The sequence below is a fragment of the Pygocentrus nattereri genome, chromosome 10, assembly GCF_015220715.1.
Source record: "Pygocentrus nattereri isolate fPygNat1 chromosome 10, fPygNat1.pri, whole genome shotgun sequence".
NCBI classification, from domain to species: Eukaryota; Metazoa; Chordata; class Actinopteri; order Characiformes; family Serrasalmidae; genus Pygocentrus; species Pygocentrus nattereri.
Window position 1 is genome coordinate 28,050,359 of NC_051220.1, and position 19,576 is coordinate 28,069,934.

The following is a 19,576-nucleotide window of genomic DNA, read 5'->3' on the forward strand; positions in this document are numbered from 1 at the left end:
GGTTTACATTTGAACTGTTGGAGATGTTGAAAAATTGATGGAATTCTACTATAAAGATTTGGGTTTGAAAAGCTATACTATAAAACTCGTTAAGTCTAAAGGGAACACTTTTTGTCCACGAAAGGAAATCAAGAAACACTCCCTCACAACATCACAACGTTTATGCGGCACTGATTTCAGTGGTACTAAAAAGATTACTTTAAGATACTTTTAAAGTTTGAATCATTTGAGGTTGATGTGATTCTGTGGTGAAGGCATCATACTGAACCCACAGCTCCAGTCAGAGATTCCACCAGCTGGAAGTAGTTGTACTTGATATCATAATCCATATCATACCAGAAATTTACTGCAGAGAGAAACAAACATATAACACATTACTGGATGTTACTCAAAGGAAATAACAATACTTGCCATATGATAATAGTAGAAGCACAATTAATTCTGTATCAACTGAAATTCATGCACACTTACATCTGTACACCAACTTAAGTGCATGTTACAGATAAATTACACAATCATTGTAAGCCATTTTTGCCTGTACCAGTAATTACACTTTACCTTGAAATGATTATTTCTGCATTATTGTACAAATCCATTTAATGCCTCAAGCTTAAAACATCCTCTTCCATGAGTCATCAATAATAGGTTATGAAAAATCGGACATTTTAGTCCGCATTAAATTCATTCAACAAACCTTGAAAATGCCCGTTTTCATAAATGTAATGTTAAAAAATATTCTAAAAGATCATTTTTATGAGTCAGAAGAGCTAAATGGCACCCTAATCATGGAATCACTTTAATTCTCCCTAAGAGAACTGCAGTTCCCACTACTGTACCTGCTATGCATCCATGAGACTGGCGGACATGGTGGAACCAGAGAGAGGGGAGGTAAAGCATCTCTCCTGCTTTGACTGTGCAGTACAGTGGCCGGGCCAGCCTGTAGGATGGATAGCGATCCAAGTCTGGGTTCAGAGGGTCTAGGGGGATCCAAGGCACCTAAAGTGGTGAAACAGCTTTTTTTGAGATTAAGAGGGCTGACTGTGCTATAATTATTCCTGATAAGAAAGCGCATTTTTCTGATAATTGGCCAGACAGTGTAGTAGAGAGCTGCCCAGCTGTACCACATATGACTGACTGATGGACAGTGTTTTCTCTTTTTTTGTTACTTTTTTAATTACTATTATTCTAAAAAGGTATTTTAAAAACATCTGTGGTTGTCAGGCTTACTTTCTCTGAATCCTCTTCATCCACTATTTCAAAGCTGTCATCTTGTTTCTGTTTGTATGTAGCTGGCTGGTAGAGCTCTACACAAACACAAAACCACATGAACACACATCATCTCAGTCACAGTTTAACAAGGATGCTTTCCCCCGGTGATATAAAGTCATGCAAACATTTGAACACTCTGCAGTCAAATGACATGTTCTGCTGACTTTCTAAGTGAAAATAACTTAAGTCAGAGAACATTTTACATGGGAGACCTCTGCATATTTCAGTGCCCAATTTCTATTTATTTGTTTTTAATCCTATAACTATTTTATTTATCTGATGTTTATGAAAATGCTGAAAAAGCATTAATGAGTCTGTGGAAGTGAGATTAATACATAAACACACAACGAGGTCTGAAAAAGTCAAGAAATCTGATCCAACATCTGACTTTTACATTATTATTACATTCTTTTACAGGGCAGCACAAAGCAGCACACAGACACCAAATTTTAAACAATTTTTCTCCTGTTGCAGTAATGCTACACCTTTTAGAAGAAATCTTAAACAGCTATGCTTTAACAAATAATCAGTACAACTGAGTTATGATTTATTTTGTATTCACTGGAATAACATTGTGTTCCAAAGTATACGCTACAAGTTATGAGGCTTGACAGTGAAGATTACTTGACTTGATACTGAATAATAATAAAACAGAACCAATGTGTCATGCAAAGGCCACCTTTTATGATTTGGTTCACCTGTATGTTAGATTCAGCAAATAAATAATAATTGTACACTAAAGTGTGCAGACTTGTGTTCTGTGTAGAGCATGTGTATATATTTGCATGTAATTTGAACAGGGACTCTTAAATATAGAACCATGTTCAACAAAATCAGCACAATAATAATAATCAGTTCTGCTTCTTGACAACTGAGAGACATGCTTGGATTAAAGCAGGGATTCTGTGAGCAAGCAGGAACTGCAAAAAAGGTGTAAAAATGCATTTAACAGACAAACAAACAAACAAGTTAACAGAAAGAATGAGAACTTCTTACCATATGGTATGAAAGGTCGGTCAGTGGGAGGGATCAGAATAAACCTCTTCTCTCCAGAGATGACACAGTACAGGTTCTCATAGTGGTCTTTGTGCACTGTAAATTAAATTACATATATATTTATTCTTTTGTAGGCCTATATTGAAAGCAAAAAATACACATTTATTGATGTTTTGTGGTTTCTCTGCATAAACAAAGAAAGAAGGTTTTTCTGTTTACACAGCAAAAAAAAAAAAAATCATTGCACTTTATTTCCATATTGTGCAGACCTATGTCTGTGTGTTTTGTTTCTCTGCATTTCATACCTGAACTGAATGTACTATGAACACATAAATTCAAACTTACTTGATGTGACAGCATTTTCCTCTCCTATCCAGAAATTTACAGCATCAGGCAATTTTCCTGAAGAAAAAAAATTCACTTTCAGATTAAAACGTAAATCTGTTAATTCACAAAACGTGTGGTCACCTTTAAACAAAACCTGCAGAAGAGACATGGACTCCAGAAACTGCATATTGAGCACACTGATGTTCTGGCTCAAGCACATGAAAGGAGATGTGAAGACATAGCTAAGAGTTCCAAAAACCAATGAATTTTCATGCTGCTGGAGTTACTGTGTGCTCTTGATCTGGATCAGAGGCGTGATACGTGACCTACCAAGCGCCTCACTCATCCACGGGATGTGAGTCTGTACATCTTCCGTTAGCTGTGGCAGTTCCTCAGTCAGATTGGAGCACTGCTTCTGTACATAGAACACACCGCTGCTCTTCACCTTGCCCTCTATAATGTCCAGCAGCGAGGAGAAGGTCATCTGACGCTCCTCAGGCATCACAAAGCGATCTCCATTCACAGCATCTGCGTAACCATTTGGAGTCACAGCAACACTGATTACCTTAGAGCCAACAGTCTCTCTGAAAGAACACAGAAGACACATTTAGAAATGATGTAAGAAATATGGAGAAACCAAAAACAGTTCAGAGATGTTGTACCTGAGGTATGCAGGATTCCACTTAGACAAAGCTGGCCAGTCACTGAAGGCATTGCGAATGATGCAGGGCTTATTAGGACCAATCCAGTCACGATAGAACTGTAGTGGAGAGACGGGCCCATCCAGGTACGGCACTGACTCGTTCAAATAAAGCTCTAAGGAGTTAAGGACACACTGTTGATATACAATTTACCATCAATGGAAAATAATTTTCTTAATAATTTGAAAAGATTGGGATGAAAGAAGTGCTAGCCAACTGTACAGCTGAGTGTGTGGGTGGGTATATATATATATATATATATATATATATATATATATATATATATATATATATATATATACATACACATACTGGAGTTCAAAATTAGAGAACAGCACACAGTTTTCTAAATGTCAAGGTCACTATGTAGTCCTAGGTGAATTTATCCTAACAGGAGTTAAAGAGCAGTATTTCAAACATATTTCATGAGTTGCATACATTGTAAGGCACAGTATAAAAAACTTAAATGAGGTATTTGAAAAAGAACACTGATCAAAATTAGAGAACACTTTCAGACACCTGCAAGTTGGTGGTGTTAATATGGCACCTGTTGCTAATTTCCTTAATTATCTGACAAACCCTATTTAACTGGCAGCCTAACTTTCCAGTTTTCACTGACTTTGCAAGATGGAAAGCCGTTTCAAAGTGACTGAAACCCTCCGTCAGCAGGTTGTCAAGATGAAGGCCAAAGGGGTGACCCTATCAGCCATAGCAAGAGAAGTTGGTCGTTCCAAGTCTGCAATTTCCAGAATACTGCATCTTTACAACACCACAAACTCATTCAAGTCTCCCAAGAAGGCTGGTCGTCCACCAAAGACAAATGCGAGAGAGGACAGGATAATGCAGAGAATCTCCATGGGCAATCGGTTCAACACTGCAGCTGGAATTGCTCGCCAGTTCAGCACTGAACAGGGTAAGGATCTATCTCGTTATACAGTGTCTCGACGTTTAAGAGCATTTGGACTGAAAGCCCACTCTGCAGTGACCAAACCTCTCATTAGCAGAAAGAATCAAAAGGCTACATTAACCTTTGCTGAGCAGCATGTAGTGTGGACAGAGGAAACATGGTCCAGAGTTCACTTAAGTGATGAAAGCAAGTTTAATTTATTTGGGTCTGATGGGAAACATTATGTTCGTCGACACACTGAGGAAAGACTGAACCCGAAGTGTGTAAAGAAGTCAGTGAAAGGTGGAGGAGGAAATGTCATGGTTTGGGGAATGTTTTCAGCAGCAGGAGTTGGGCCTCTCATACAGCTGCACAGCAGAGTGAATGCAAGTGTGTATCTGAACCTTCTTCAACAACACATGGTTCCTTCCTTGCATTTGTCACTCAATCAGCCAGCAATTTTCATGCATGGCAATGCCCACAGCAAAATGGGTAACGCAGTTCCTTGAAATTGAAAACATTGAAACCATGAAATGGCCAGCTCAGAGTCCTGATCTAAACCCAATAGAAAACCTCTGGAAAATCCTTGGTGACAAAGTTATGGCCAAGAAACCCACTACAGTCACCGAACTGTGGAAGAAACTGCAAGAAGAGTGGACCAAAATGACACCAGAGCAGTGTGAGAGACTAATGATGTCCTGTGGCCGCAGATGTGCTGAAGTCATTCAAAGCAAAGGCCTGTACACTTCCTACTGACTGGTGACTGTTGTAACCTTCAGAAAATTTAAGTGTAATCTTTCTCTGAGCTACAGTCTGTAAATTTACACAGTAGGGAAAATAAGTATTTGATACACTGCCGATTTTGCAAGTTTTCCCACCTACAAAGAATGGAGAGGTCTGTAATTTTCATCGTAGGTACACTTCAACTGTGAGACAGAATTTAAAAATAAATCCAGAAAATCACATTGTATGATTTTATTTTTAATAATTAATTTCCATTTCATTGCATGAAATAAGTATTTGATCACCTACCAACCAGCAAGAATTCTGGCTGTCACAGACCTGTTAGTTTTTCTTTAAGAAGCCTTCCTGCTCTGCACTCATTACCTGTATTAATTGCAGCTGTTTGAACTCGTTACCTGTATAAAAGACACCTGTCCACACACTCCAACCTCTCCACCATGGCCAAGATCAAAGAGCTGTCTAAGGACACCAGGGACAAAATTGTAGACCTGCACAAGTCTGGGATGGGCTACGGGACAATAGGCAAGCAGCTTGGCGAGAAGGCTACAGCTGTCGGTGCAATTATTAGAAAATGGAAGAAACACAAGATGACTGTCAATCTTCCTCGGTCTGGGGCTCCATGCAAGATCTTGCCTCGTGGGGTAAGGATGATTCTGAGAAAGGTCAGGAATCAGCCCAGAACTACACGGGAGGACCTGGTCAATGACCTGAAGAGAGCTGGGACCACAGTCTCAAAGATTACCGTTAGTAACACACTATGCCGTCATGGACTAAAATCCTGCTCATGCCAGCACAGGTCCAGGCCCATTTGAAGTTTGCCAATGACCATCTGGATGATCCAGAGGAGACATGGGAGAAAGTCATGTGGTCAGATGAGACCAAAATAGAACTTTTTGGTATCAACTCCACTCACCGTGTTTGGAGGAAGAAGGAAGAGTACGGCCCCAACTGTGAAACATTGAGGTGGAAACCTACTCTGGGTTGCTTTTCTGCGAAGGGGACAGGGTGACTGCACCATATTGAAGGGAGGATGGATGGGGCCATGTATCATGAGACTTTGGCCAACAACCTCCTTCCCTCAGTAAGAGCATTGAAGATGGGTCGGGGCTGGGTCTTCCAGCATGACAATGACCCAAAACACTCAGCCAGGGCAACTAAGGAGTGGCTCTTTAAGAAGCATTTCAAGGTCCTGGAGTGGCCTAGCCAGTCTCCAGACCCAAACCCAATAGAAAATCTTTGGAGGGAGCTGAAACTCAAACGTTGCCCAGCGACAGCCCTGACACCTGAAAGATCTGGAGAAGATCTGCATGGAGGAGTGGGCCAAAATCCCTGCTGCAGTATGTGCAAACTTGGTCAAGAACTACAGGAAAAAATCTTGAGTCAGAGGTCCTGACCTCTGTAATTGCAAACAAAGGTTTCTGTACCAAATATTAAGTTCTGTCTTTCTATTGTATCAAATACTTATTTCATGCAATAAAATGCAAATTAGTTACTTAAAAATCACACTTTTTTTTTTTTTTTTTTTTTTTAATTGTGTCCCTCACAGTTGAAGTGTACCTATGATTAATAATTACAGACCTCTCCATTCTTTGTAGGTGGGAAAACTTGCAAAACTGGCAGTGTATCAAATACTTTTCCCGTGTGTGTATAATCATTTTGGGCACCTATGAAGATTATATTTTAAGAAGCTATAAAACTTGACAAGCATTTAGTTGCCCAGAAAAATACAAAGAATACATATAAGTAGTGATTTTATGCATGTCATCATGTATAGCTTTGTTTCTCTAACCAGCTTGTATCAACAACCTTTGAAAACAAATCTTGTTACTTTTTTCATTCATGTTTATTTGCATCCTTTTATTCTAATTTTACAAGGTGATTTGACAAGCAAAAGCACAACTGCTTCTGAAACAAATGGTTCATAATTCCACTTCTATGTGCCTAAGACTTTTGGGCAGTACTGTGTATACATCAGTAGTCAGTTTCTGGATAAAGGGAGCTGGATATTTTTTATTTGGTGGACTATTCTCAGCTCAGGAATGACACTTGAATGTATGAATAGGGTAAAGAAACGTTAACAACGTGCGCAGAGAAGCAGACGGACTACAATCTCTAATCGTAGAACTACAAAGTGCACTTGTAACTTACTGAAGCTGGTAACGGGGACAATGAGCACAGATATAAGGTAGGGATACTTGGTGAAGTGCCCAGTGAGTGTTTGTGTATATTGGTCAGGCACCCTCTCCCCTGTCCATTTGTGGAACTGTGACCCCATAGGACCACCCGGCCAAATAGTATTTGGGTCGTGGAACAGTTTCAGAACAGCGTGGTGAGAATGTTACGCGAGGAAATGGAAGAATGAGCAGATAACTTCACCATGCAGCACTTCGAGGTTTGTAAGAAGAGGCCGAGGAACCCTATAACGCACTGAACTATGGGAACGTAGGCTAAACCTGAACTCCAGCCTTGTATTGTGAATAACACAAAGCAGCCGCTGGGTGCAAGTCACTCACCACGGGCTTCCTCTGGGAAGTGTCTCAAATAGTTCCTCACTTCTTCCATAGCCTAACATCTCATACCATGCTGGCTAAAGCAAAGAATCCAACGGCAGATTAGAGAGCTCTCATAAGCACCCAGCGCGGAGGTTCATAAAACATGTGGGTTAGTGGAGTGAGATATGACACTTGGCTCATCAGACCCAGACGCCGCCGACACATAACGAGATATTAGACTCCAGAACACGCGCTTAGTGCCATGCTGCTCTGCACGTCTTCCGCTCTCGCGCGGAGAGCAAAGCGGTTTAAGGGGAGCCACTTCCTGTTTCTCCCGTTGTATCAGGCACATGACTACACCACGCCAGAGGGCGCCCGCGAGCAGGTCCTCAAAGTACGGGGGTGAATACAGCTAAAGGACTAAAAACGAAAAATTCAAATGGTTTCTTGTCCAGGACCTTCGTTTAGCTTTAGAAAGTGTAAAGACGTCTTTCACTAAAAAGCAGATTTTTGGCAGATGTGCGCTGGTAATACTACTAAGTGCTGATTGGTTGTCATTACTGCTACTGAGTGCTGATTGGTTCGTCATTACTGCTACTAAGAGCTGATTGGTTGTTATTACTGCTACTGAGTGCTGATTGGTTGTCATTACTGCTACTAAGAGCTGATTGGTTTGTCATTACTCTTACTGAGTGCTGATTGGTTGTCATTACTGTTACTGGGTGCTGATTGGTTGTCATTACTGCTACTAAGAGCTGATTGGTTGTTATTACGGCTACTGAGTGCTGATTGGTTGTCATTACTGCTACTGAGTGCTGAGTGGTTTTCATTACTGCTACTGAGTGCTGATTGGTTGTCATTACTGCTACTAAGAGCTGATTGGTTGTTATTACGGCTACTGAGTGCTGATTGGTTGTCATTACTGCTACTGAGTGCTGATTGGTTTTCATTACTGCTACTGAGTGCTGATTGGTTAGCATTACTGATGCTAAATTAAGCATTTTCAAACTATGATTTTGCTCAAGTGCTAAAATGGATCTTGGAGTCGCTCGTGAGCTCCTCTAGCGTGTGACAAAGCCAGAAGACATTAGTGAGTGGCAGTTCTCCTCTGTACACCTTCCCTGGAAATGCAAAGCCAGACAGAGCGAAGCGACTTTTGCTGGAAACGAAGATTGTCTCCCTCTTGCGGGTGAAGACTATTTTTCACTGTTTGTAAACATAAAATTTTCGGAAGGTATAAGTAAAAAAGGTGGACGTTTACATGTAAAACGAATGTGTATCTGTTCTGAAAAAGACTGATGCTGGTGTGCCTGCACGTTTTGCCACGTCACTCTTCGCACTCGATGCTAATTAGTGAGGGTCTGGGCAATTAACGCGGCCTGTTTGGAGTGGCCTTGGATACAGTTTGAAAGCGCCTACAACTTCTTGGTTCGCTATACTTTAATGGGCCCTGTGAAATATGGATGAAGAGGCATCGCTTGAGAGCTACTTTGACCAGTCAATTGCTGTAAGTTAATATCTTGAACTCATTTTTCGACTGCGTGAGCTATGCAAGTGCATAATTCTTGTGAAATTCATGGTAGCAAGTTCCAAAGCTGTGGATACATACGATAAACTGCACTCATTCAGAATATTAAAATACACATTTTACAATATTCACTTGCACACATATAGTGTGATTTCCACCCTCATAATGCCAGGTATGCTTATATCTGTACTCTCCAGGGTTCATCTGAGTATATTTTTGGGGGGGACTTGGGCTTGCAAGGCCCTCCACAGCTGCAGGATCCCTCCTTCCTGGCCTCCTCAATCTCTTCCCAGCAGAAAGACCTCTCTGAGGACTTGGACTTGAGCTTTCTGCCTGATGAACTCGGTGCCCAGGAGGAGCCACCTGACAATGCAGGTGTCAGTTCACAAGAGGACAGTGGCATATACCCAGACTGTCCACCATCAGAGTTATCTGGTACAGACCCTGACCCCAGTAAGACTCAACCTGCAGCCTCCCCTTTCTGCTCCCTCCCAATGACTCCCATGACACCTATGACCCCAATTGCCCCAGTGACGGAAAGTTCAGGAATCATCCCACAATTACAGTAAGATATTTGGCTTTTGCATGTTAATAAGTAAATAGAAGGATTTTATTAACTAGTAAATGTGCCTAGATTTGGCAGAAAAAATCTGAGGTGCACATTTGATGGCACTGCTTATGTAACTAGCATGTATCTTGGCACATTTGGTGTGCACTGTAAGCGCTGCTGTGCTCTTGCCAACAGAGCATACTAAATAACTAAATGCACAGTCTTTAGCGAAGGCGTTGTGCAGATATGTTTTCCATTAAAGGCTATATTGCAAAGAATCATGATCTTGGCTTGCTTTAAAACGCACATGGATGTTGGCATTCAGACGTTTATGTGTAGTTTGTCAGGAGAAATAGAAGAACACACAGAGGGTGTGGTTGTTCTGTGTTCTAAGTTTACTGGCACTGATGAAAGGAGCTATTTAGGTGCTTTATTGTAGAGCATGCAAGGACCTGGGTTAGACTGGTTAGCATATTACTTATTTCTGGAGATCTTCAGTTGTTGTAAATGTTGAAACTTCTGTTTATAGAAGTCAAATTTACTTGCTGTTGTTTTAGTGGTACTGGTTTGTTCCATATTCTTTTGCAGCTTATCTTATATGATCATGCTGATAAGATTGTATTCTAGTATCTTGATTCATGGGTCACTGGAACAGTAAACTGAAGTTTGAACAGGGTTAGATTATAACCGATAAGTAAATAGACTAAGTTTATGTATACTTATAAACCTGTGTTTGGTTGTGTACAGGAATATTGTGTCCACAGTAAATCTGGCTTGTCCTCTAGACCTAAAGGCCATTGCTCTTCAGGCTCGAAATGCTGAGTACAATCCAAAGGTAAGTGTAATTAAAATTGTGTGCATCTTTTCAGGTTGTGTTTAGAGAAGTTCCATTTAATTTCGCTTTAGTCACTGAGTGTGGATTTTTACTCAATGAATTTTTACTTCGACTCAGTAGCATTAAAAAAACAATAATAAAATAACTGAAATAATAATGTGCATGCAAACACACTTCCACCAGAAAAGTCACCAAATTCCCATAACATATATAGTGTAACTTTAAAATAATGTGAATAAATATTCATTAGAAGTAACATATTATTTTCAACATTGCAAGCACTACTGTGTCCAAACTGTTTTTTTCTAGCGCTTTGCTGCTGTTATTATGCGGATCCGTGAGCCTAGAACCACTGCCCTCATCTTCAGCTCTGGAAAGATGGTCTGCACTGGGGCAAAGAGGTTAGGATCTCTCATCTAAAAAAAAAAAATGTAGTGCTGTGCAAACATCACCTTTTTAACAAAACCATGTATCTCTACAATAGCAAATTACATGAAAAACATTAAAGTTTAATGTATGCTCACTGAGCGCTTTATTAGGAACACTGTAATAATACTTCCCTCCCATTGGCCTCATAACCTCATTTCTCTGTGTCATGGATTTCACAAGAAACATTGCTTTGAGATTCTGGTCCATGTTGACATGACTGCATCATGCAGTTCCTGCAGATTTTTCAGGTGCGCTTTTACACTGTGAATCCTCCATTCTACCAAATCCCAAAGGTGTTTTATTAGATTCAGAACTGGTAAACAACCATGTAACGAGTTTGAAATGACTTTTGCTTTTTGACATGGTGCATTATCATGCTGGAATTAGCCAGTAGAAGATGGGTAAATGGTGGCGTTGTGGCGCGTTGTGATTCTGAGACGCTTTTCTCCTTGCTCTGCAGTGGTTATCATAGTGAGTTACCGTAGCCTTTCTGTCAGCTAGAAACAGTCTGGCCATTCTCCCTTAACCTTTTTCTTCACTGAGGCATTTCCATCCGCAGATCTGACAATCACTGGATGTTTTTTCTTTATTGCACCTTTCTGAATAAACTCTAGAGACTGTTGTTACAGCAGTTACAGAAATACTCAAACCAGCCTCTATGGTTCCAACAATCATGCCACAGTCAAAATCACAGAGATCACATATTTTTGGTTGATGAGAACGTTACCTGAAGCTGCTGGACCGTATCAGCATTTTTATTATTTTATTTTATTTAATGTACTGCATGCAGTTGGCTGATTAAACAATTACATGAATGAGCAGCTGTACAGGTGTTAACAATAAAGTGTTCAGGGAGTGTAAGATAATGTAATGAGATTTTATTCTAGATTATTTTAGACCATTTCTATTGGTCTGTTCATAAAATGAAATTCAAAAAACAAGCAAAGAATATTTTCTGTGTGACATAATAGTGCAAGATGTTTGTTTGACCTAAAGAGACTAGGTCAGTGTTAATCTAGAGACATCTTTTGAAATGTCAATGTTTGGCATTTTATCACACAATCACAGACTTGTCTCAGTCTTTTCTGTTTCTAGGCTTTCTAAGCTTTCTGTCTTATTTCGCACAGTGAGGAGCAGTCACGGCTTGCTGCGAGGAAATATGCCCGAGTAGTGCAGAAGCTCGGCTTTCCAGCCAAATTTCTTGACTTCAAGATCCAGAACATGGTTGGCAGTTGCGATGTATGTTTCCCCATTCGGCTGGAGGGCCTGGTTCTGACTCACCAGCAGTTCAGCAGGTTTGTTCAAGTAGCTTATCTTGTCTTTAATGACATAACGGCTCACCTTTGTGTAACAGTTTCTGTAATTTCATCCATAAAGCTATGAGCCAGAGTTGTTTCCTGGTTTGATTTACCGCATGGTGAAGCCACGTATTGTCTTGCTGATCTTTGTGTCTGGAAAAGTCGTTCTTACAGGTATGAAGAGGTGAGAAGAGGCACCTATTTTAAATAAATCAGCTTTTAGCTCTGTTTATTGTGCAGTTTTTCTTTTACACACATTGCCATCTGCCTATTGATCCTAGCAGTATGTAACCGTGCAGTGTACACCAAGGCTAAATCTCAAGTGGCTCCCTAGTCCCTGTAGTTGCACTATGTGAGTTATGAAATTTTGGCTTCTACTATCAAAGAATGCACTATATGTTCAGTAGAGAATTGAACACAAAGATCCCGAATGGCTCTGTAATAGATTTTAAGCAGTTTGGGTGCATTATTTTAAGACTTTTGTCGTGCACTGCTGGGAATTAGGGAGCCATTTGAGATTCTGCCCCAGTTTTGATTTCACCAATTAGGCCTTTCCATTGACCTGCTTTCTTCATTCTTACTCCAGGTGCTAAAGATCGCTCGGAAATTTATGAAGCTTTTGAGAATATCTACCCAATTCTAAAAGGATTCAGGAAACAGTGAAAGGGAAAGTGCACTTCTACTTATGTATGTAATGTCAAAATAAACAGTGCTTCTGTTGCCATTTATTAACTATTGAAAGTTTGAAAAGACACAATTTAATCAAACATGGTGTTGTCAAGGCACAATTTGTTGTTTTGTATTTGGTTTTGTCAGGATTTGTGAATTGTTGTCATTTGAGTGCATTATGGAAATGTTCTGTTAACATTTTGATACTTAAAAACAAAAGTTGATATTCTGCCAACAAATTCTGCTTATTATTTTGGATGTATAATTGTGTTTCCCCTTCAAGCCAAGAAGTGTTCCTGCATTGTATAAGTTTCTGTTTTCCTGCTCCAACACATGAGATTTAGCATCATCATTAGCAGGACAGTGCTGAAACTATGTGGGGCAATTTCACTGGGCCCCATAGCACAAGTTGGCCTGCAGTGACCTGATATAAATACCAACACAGTTTACACCCATGACTTACAGAAGGATCCAGTTTTATAATAACATACCTTGCCAGTTAGCTTCCACTAACACTACACAGACAGCCCTGGTGTCTGTTTCTCTCCCTCTTGTTCACAGTGTATCTCATCTATGCCAACCATTTTCATATGGATCATTTTCAACCTGTAACATGATACATTCAGTATAACCCTAAAGTATTAAAGAGGAATTACACCATTTTTTAATGTTATGCATAATCGAATGGTTCAGAGTGGTTTAATGAGAAATGTGTTTATTCTAGAGTCAGGACCGTTTACGGTGGTGATAGACATCTGACGCCTTTAAAGCAGCAGTCTCCAACCCTGGTTACTCCCTGCAGAGGTTACCTAGGCTCTACTACCCAAGGTACCTAAGGAAGGTAGCTCTCCAGGAGCAGGGTTGGAGGCCACTGTTCTACAGTGCCTAAAAGCTCTTTCACAGAAAGTTATTAAACAAAACTGATGCAAAGAAGTTGCCTGATGGCTTATAGTTTTTGATAGTTTTGAGAGTAAAAATTCAGCCCAAATGTTTTTTTCTTGTTTGTTTTGTTTTTGTTTTTATCTTCACGGTGGGAAAGAAGATACTGTGTTGGCAAATAATATCCAAATGTGATACATGTGGTCGCCACTTCCAGATGTTTTTCCATTGTCCACATTACAGAAACTCAAACATGTATGGATTCATTGTTTTTTTTAAAAAACAATTAGTAAGTGTAATGGCTTTTCATTTGTGTTTTAGACATTTAGACCCCTGGTTCCCCTCACCACCACCGCAAAGCAGTCTGAGGCTGCAGTTTTTTCTACAATGCAGTGTATCACATGAAACCACTCTGAATGACTTTGAATTATTTTTCCTTCAAGTAGACTGATGTAAAATCTAGGTAAATATAGATGCTGTGTTGAGTAATTGTCTTATATGGGCATTAGTGCTTTTTGAACCGGGGCCTTATTTATGATACTGAGGAGGAGGAAAACATGAAAACTGAACCCTCCAGAGCGGAGCTGGGAAACACTGACCTCTCTGAGTTTCAGAGCCTGACTGTCTCATGCGTATCGGATCCCATTTTCCATGCTGTGTTGGGTTCCTGCATCTTGTCCTGGTTGGAGAGCAGCGCACGCGCGCGCACACATACTTGGGCGCTGCTCCGTGTACCGACACGTGACAGTTGAACATAAACAACATCCGTCACGTGGTACAGAGAAGCGCCCGGCCAAACTGCTCCATCGCAGGTTGTAGGAGGAAGAGGGGAAGGAGGGGGTTTTGTCCTAAAGATACTGCATTTATTTCTAAAAATGTTGTCAGATACATCGTGAAGCGCACGCTTATTTCCCTATAGGAACATTGCAGTACTGTATTATGGCGTGTCCCCCGGAAAGTGAAGTCCGGACTGGGGGCTCCAGTGAAGCCGCTGAAGGAGCCGCAAGGGCCCGGGCTCCTATCCGACAGTCTCCCGCAGCAATGGCAGCCTCTCCGGGGTCAATGATGGTAGAGTCGGTGGACGATGCGGAGGGGCTATACGTTGCGGTTGAAAGATGCCCACTGTGTAACACAGCGAGACGGAGGCTGACCTGCGCTCGATGCATTAAGGCGGGCGACTTCGTTTATTTTGATGGCAGAAACACTGAAAGGTGCGTTCAGATTATAACGCATAATAATATTCCTGTTTTCTTCTCAGTTCAAAAACGCCCCCACGCAACAACTAAGCATAGACGAAGTGTGTAGTTGGCTGTCTGCACGACAAGAACCAAGTAGCCAGTTAGTGTTAGCTAGCTCATGTTAACATGATCATGTTCTTTATGTAAACAGTGGTGTTTGCTAGCTCATGCTAGCTAACGAAGGCTCTAGACAACAAAGAAGTCCTTATGTTCCTGCCTAGATACGCGTCCTCTTTGCGTGTATGTGTCCAGCTGGGCCTATAAGTTAACCACTGTCAGTGTTTAAATCATAAAAAAGAACTTTGTAGCCTGTCTTAGCTGAGTGGCTAGCAGTTAGCTTGTTCAAAATCATTTGGCGAGTAGCCGCTAACGCTAGCTTAGCAACAAAGTTGAAAGCGCTATGTTGAACGTCTACGTGTAGCCTAAATGTATTCCGCTGTATGAAGATATATACTAATAAAAGCCTACGGTACTCTATATCATTATTTTCTGTTGTTGGCTTTTCGTCATTGCGTGAAATAAATGCACAAGAACTATTAGCTAGTTAGTAATTTAATATTAGGCCACTGTGGCCATACACTAATAAACATGGTCGTAGCAACAGAAAGCCTGTTCCTTACGTGTTTTGACCCATATTTTGAAACGAGTCTTTGTAGACCTGATCAGATTGATACATTTATGTTTGCAGATACACAGAAAAGTTGGAAAGGCTTCAGGAGATGAAAAATGAAAAAGAGAATCTTCAGCAAAGGTGAGTCACGTTTATTATTCTCGTTCTCAGTTATAAATTACTTGTAGCTTTGGTAAACATGCAGATGTTCACGTTATCAATAATAATCTTTGATCACTTAATGAACAAGCATTTGCCTTTTTTCATTTTAGAGTCATCAATGCTATGGACAAGAAGGTCCAGGCAGACCAACTTGTAAGTTTGTAGCTTATTTGAAAAGATGGAATTTGGGAACATAGTTAAAGTGAACGTTGAATGAAAAGAGAGTTCAGTGTTTGTCCATGCTCACTGCTCGTTGTGATCACTTTTGTTTATGGCAGAAGTGGAAAATCATGTCATGCCGGATGAAAATTGAGCAGCTGAAAGAAGCAATCTGCAGTGGAAATGAAGAAGTGAAGAGTGGTAAGTGTTTAGAGAGCATGACTTAAACCATCAGTTGTGCCTTATGTTTATGCTGCTTTGATTTTATTTTTTATGGAAAACTCTGCACATCATGATGACAGTTCTGTTTCCATTGTCTCCTTCTTTTAAGGCAAAGATCTGTTGCTCCGCTCCCAGGAAGAAGGCCAGAGACTGCAGCGCCGGGCTAGTCGGCACCAAGAGAAGAGGGACAAGATAGAGCGTCATAATCGTCGCTTAAGTGAGCTGCTGGATAAAAGGACTAAAGAGTTGCAGGGCCGACTGGAGGCTCTGGCTGAGGTGCGGAGGGGCCACATCCTGGAACTTACCACCTACATCTTCCCCACACAAGAGGAGAAGCAGGGCAGCAGGTATGCTGTTAATGTGATGCCCATAATGTTTATGTTTGGGGGGGATGTCCTTCATTATTATTAAATCATAATAATTTAGTCACAATGGCTAGCTAAAAAAAAATCTTACCCAGGCTGTTTGCTTAGCACTAGAGAAATGTGATGCATGTCCACCCAAAATAGTAATGACCAAAGATGGTTGTCACCGGAAAGCAGTCTCACAGCCTATATGGGCTTTAATTACGCACCATCTTAGTTATAAGCTATACAGTTAAACATTGTCTAACTGGATTTTCTGCCCTCAGGGACCCAGCTGATCCTGCTGTGGCAGAATATGACTTTGCCCTCACGTCTAGCACAGTAAGTGAGTTAGCTGAAGCCCGTCGAACAACTTACATGTCTGGACGGTGGATCTGGGATGACCAGAATGGAGAGACAAGCATTAGTATCACTGGACCTCATGTCACTCTGCCCAGCAATGGAGATTGTTCAGCCTATTACAGTTGGGTAGAGGAGAAAAGCATTAATCCAGGCCCAGGTATGGACTTTCTTGTTATATCAGTTTCCTCTTATTGCTGTATTCATACATTTAGATCCAACACAGTTGCCATGGCAGTCAGTGATATTTCAAAGGCATGTTTTGTTTAATGGAATGAAACTGCGTGGAGATATAATTTTCCTTCATGGCTGACTCATTGATTTAGTTTAATTTCTTATAATCTGTGGATCAGCATTCTTGAGACGAATGTCTGTCAGTTTATAGGGAACATGTATGTTCTCTGATATGAAGTATGATTTTTAGGCTGAAAAAAAAAAATGTTATTGGATCCGCTTCAGTAGGTTTCTCATAATTTCCAAGACCATATCAAATCTCCACCTCAACAAGAATTTTTATATTTTGATGAAAATTAGTAAAACTGTGTAGATATTATAAAAGCCATAATGGTTACAGCACTGTGAGAAATAATGATTATTGCAGGTAGTTTGTGATGAGTGACTCTGAAAGGTTTGCTGTTTTCTTCTCCTAGAGCTGGATCATATAAATCCAGCCCACACCATTAGTGCAGCTCTCTGCTATGCTACTCAGCTTGTTAATATCCTTTCTCATATTCTGGATGTCAATCTGCCCAAAAAGCTGTGCAACAGGTAACATGCATACTAAAGCTCATGTATCACTCTTGCACCCTCCAACCCCAAGTTGAATGTTCACAGTACAGACTGTAATAGTTTTGCTTCTTATGCCCCCCCCACCCACCCCACCCAAGTGAGTTCTGTGGTGATAATTTGAGCCGGTACAGATTTACTCGCGCTGTCAACAAACTGAACACCAACATCCTGCATCTCTGTTTCTCCCAGGTAAAGCTCTCATTATGAATTCTCACTAGTCTTCCTGAGCTGAGTGCTGAGTTTTGTTCATGCCTTGCTCTTCCATTCTTCATTTTTGTCAGCATGTAGACAGTGAGCTGCTCCATCCCCACCATACATTGAGGAACATCATGTTTTTAGTCTCTCCAGAGAACAAGAACCTTGGCAGGTGAGGAAAAGCCTCAATTTGTTTCCTGTTTTTCTCATACAAAGCAATATTTAATGTAGTTAACATACACACAGTATTTGAATACTGCAGAAAAGTAAAGTAGGAAAGAATTTCAGTATCATGTTTTGTATTCTAAGTTTAGTAACAAAATTTCCTGAAACCCTAAATTATATACTGCTCATTTCACCTGCTTTTGTCTTCCAACACCCTCTTCCTCTTTGTGCAGGACTGGGCCGTTTGAGGTCAGTGCAGACTTGGAAGACTCAATGGAGTTTGTGGAGCCAGAGGCTGCAGTGCCTGCGGAGGAAAGTGGAGATGAGGCAGTGACTGATGAAGAGACAGACTTGGGTACAGACTGGGAAACAGTACCTAGCCCTCGCTTCTGTGATATTCCTTCTCAGCCCATGGATCTGTCTCAGAGTACAGCCATGCAGGCCTCCCAGCCAGTAGGCAACGCTGGAGGAATGATCTCCTCTGCTGCTGCCTCAGTCACTTCCTGGTTCCGTGCCTACACTGGCCAGCGCTGAGACGCAGCTGGGGTGCAGACTGCTGTAGCTATGCAAACAGACAATTTGTTTCTCCCTCTTTTGTCAGATCTCATTGGAAAAAGGGATGTTTACGGTCACCTGACAGCATGGTTAAAAAAAATGAATGTGTGTGGTGGAAATGAGGGGAAGGAGACCATTTCCAAAAGCAACCCGTTTCTGACAAGGAACGCAAGCTGTGTTTTGAGGGTTGATTATAGAAGTAGGACTTAAACTGCTCACTCTGACATTTCAGACCTTTTGTAGCTCACAAACACTGTAGATGCCCCACATTATCCACCGTCTGCAATTAGCCTCTCTGCTATAAAGCTTGATACATAGAAGAGACATGTTGTGTCAGCAAGGTAAGAAAACACACAAGAGGTGTTTGTGCAAGTTGCAAGTCACATTGATGGGCTTGTGTACTTTCACAGAAACACTTTATTTTTTTTGAATATGGGAGCAAACAAGTTGAAAACAACTTGCTGGGTAAGCTCACCACACCCACGCGTCAGAACCTCCCTTCCAGTGTGAGACTCCCTTCAGAACCACCACGAGATTGTAGTTAGTGGCTTAGTGTGTTCACTTATTTTAACACTGCAAGAGTAGTAAATGTAAGACATTGGTTGTCAGACTCATCTATGACAGAGAGTGACTGTGCTGGCAGATGCTGGCTAGTCTGATTTTGCTGAAAAATGAAAATGCACCTTCTCACCAGCTATTCAGCGACCCTAACTGTATAAATGTTGCAGTAGTCTGGGAATGAATTATTGATATGGGTGTGTTTGTATGGTATTTTACTAAATTATATATATAAATAAAGGAATTTTACTTTAGGAAGAAATAACCGTGGGGATGCTCATTTTATGCCATCTTGGTAGTCCTGCCTTTCCTTCTATTACTACAAACTACTACGGGCTGTGGTAGGCATGAACTTTAGAACTGAAATGTTGATTAAAATGTTGATTCAAATTTATATCATGGTTTGGTTGGGTTCTATTGATGTATTGGCTCTGTCTTGGTAAGTATGCATCTTAAATTTGGAGGACACTTATGTGACAAGCAATATTTTGTATGTTTGGGCAAAACTGAAAAAGTATAATAAAAAAAAATTGAAACTGAAACATGTCCAAGACATTCACTGTGTGTGACATAACTGTCATCAAGAATCATTTTTGTTTCAGGGGAAAGAACTGAT

General features: G+C 40.7%; 3 protein-coding genes across 6 annotated transcripts; 2 read left to right on the plus strand and 1 right to left on the minus strand.

Moving 5' to 3' along the window:
• Positions 1-143: 143 nt before the first annotated feature.
• On the minus strand, positions 144-7,725 carry jmjd7 (jumonji domain containing 7). 2 transcript variants are annotated; one of them, XM_017699833.2, is made up of 8 exons: positions 7,437-7,725; positions 3,255-3,408; positions 2,923-3,176; positions 2,611-2,667; positions 2,266-2,361; positions 1,228-1,304; positions 837-996; positions 144-346 (listed from the first exon to the last, which is right to left on the minus strand). In XM_017699833.2, exons 1-8 carry the CDS (start codon positions 7,483-7,485, stop codon positions 258-260), a joined length of 936 nt encoding a protein of 311 aa, XP_017555322.1. In that variant the 5' UTR covers positions 7,486-7,725; the 3' UTR covers positions 144-257. The 2 variants fall into 2 exon arrangements, with proteins under 2 accessions (XP_017555322.1, XP_037397719.1); XM_037541822.1 differs by lacking the exon at positions 7,437-7,725 and having other exon boundaries at positions 2,923-3,120; positions 3,255-3,384.
• A 705-nt stretch (positions 7,726-8,430) lies between these two features.
• Positions 8,431-13,643, plus strand: tbpl2 (TATA box binding protein like 2). 3 transcript variants are annotated; one of them, XM_017699840.2, is made up of 8 exons: positions 8,431-8,604; positions 8,710-8,922; positions 9,141-9,508; positions 10,241-10,328; positions 10,638-10,729; positions 11,885-12,052; positions 12,135-12,229; positions 12,642-12,787. In XM_017699840.2, the coding sequence occupies exons 2-8, from the start codon at positions 8,875-8,877 to the stop codon at positions 12,716-12,718; spliced, it is 936 nt and encodes a 311-aa protein (XP_017555329.1). In that variant the 5' UTR covers positions 8,431-8,604; positions 8,710-8,874; the 3' UTR covers positions 12,719-12,787. The 3 variants fall into 3 exon arrangements, with proteins under 3 accessions (XP_017555329.1, XP_017555330.1, XP_017555328.1); XM_017699841.2 differs by having other exon boundaries at positions 8,431-8,922; positions 12,135-12,239; positions 12,642-13,643; XM_017699839.2 differs by having other exon boundaries at positions 8,431-8,922.
• Positions 13,644-14,362: 719 nt separating this feature from the next.
• atg14 (autophagy related 14) lies at positions 14,363-19,502 on the plus strand. The gene is made up of 11 exons (XM_017699838.1): positions 14,363-14,415; positions 14,523-14,814; positions 15,530-15,592; positions 15,724-15,766; positions 15,892-15,973; positions 16,104-16,341; positions 16,626-16,858; positions 17,349-17,466; positions 17,586-17,676; positions 17,769-17,854; positions 18,081-19,502. Exons 2-11 carry the CDS (start codon positions 14,543-14,545, stop codon positions 18,379-18,381), a joined length of 1,527 nt encoding a protein of 508 aa, XP_017555327.1. The 5' UTR covers positions 14,363-14,415; positions 14,523-14,542; the 3' UTR covers positions 18,382-19,502.
• The last annotated feature ends 74 nt before the right edge of the window (positions 19,503-19,576 follow it).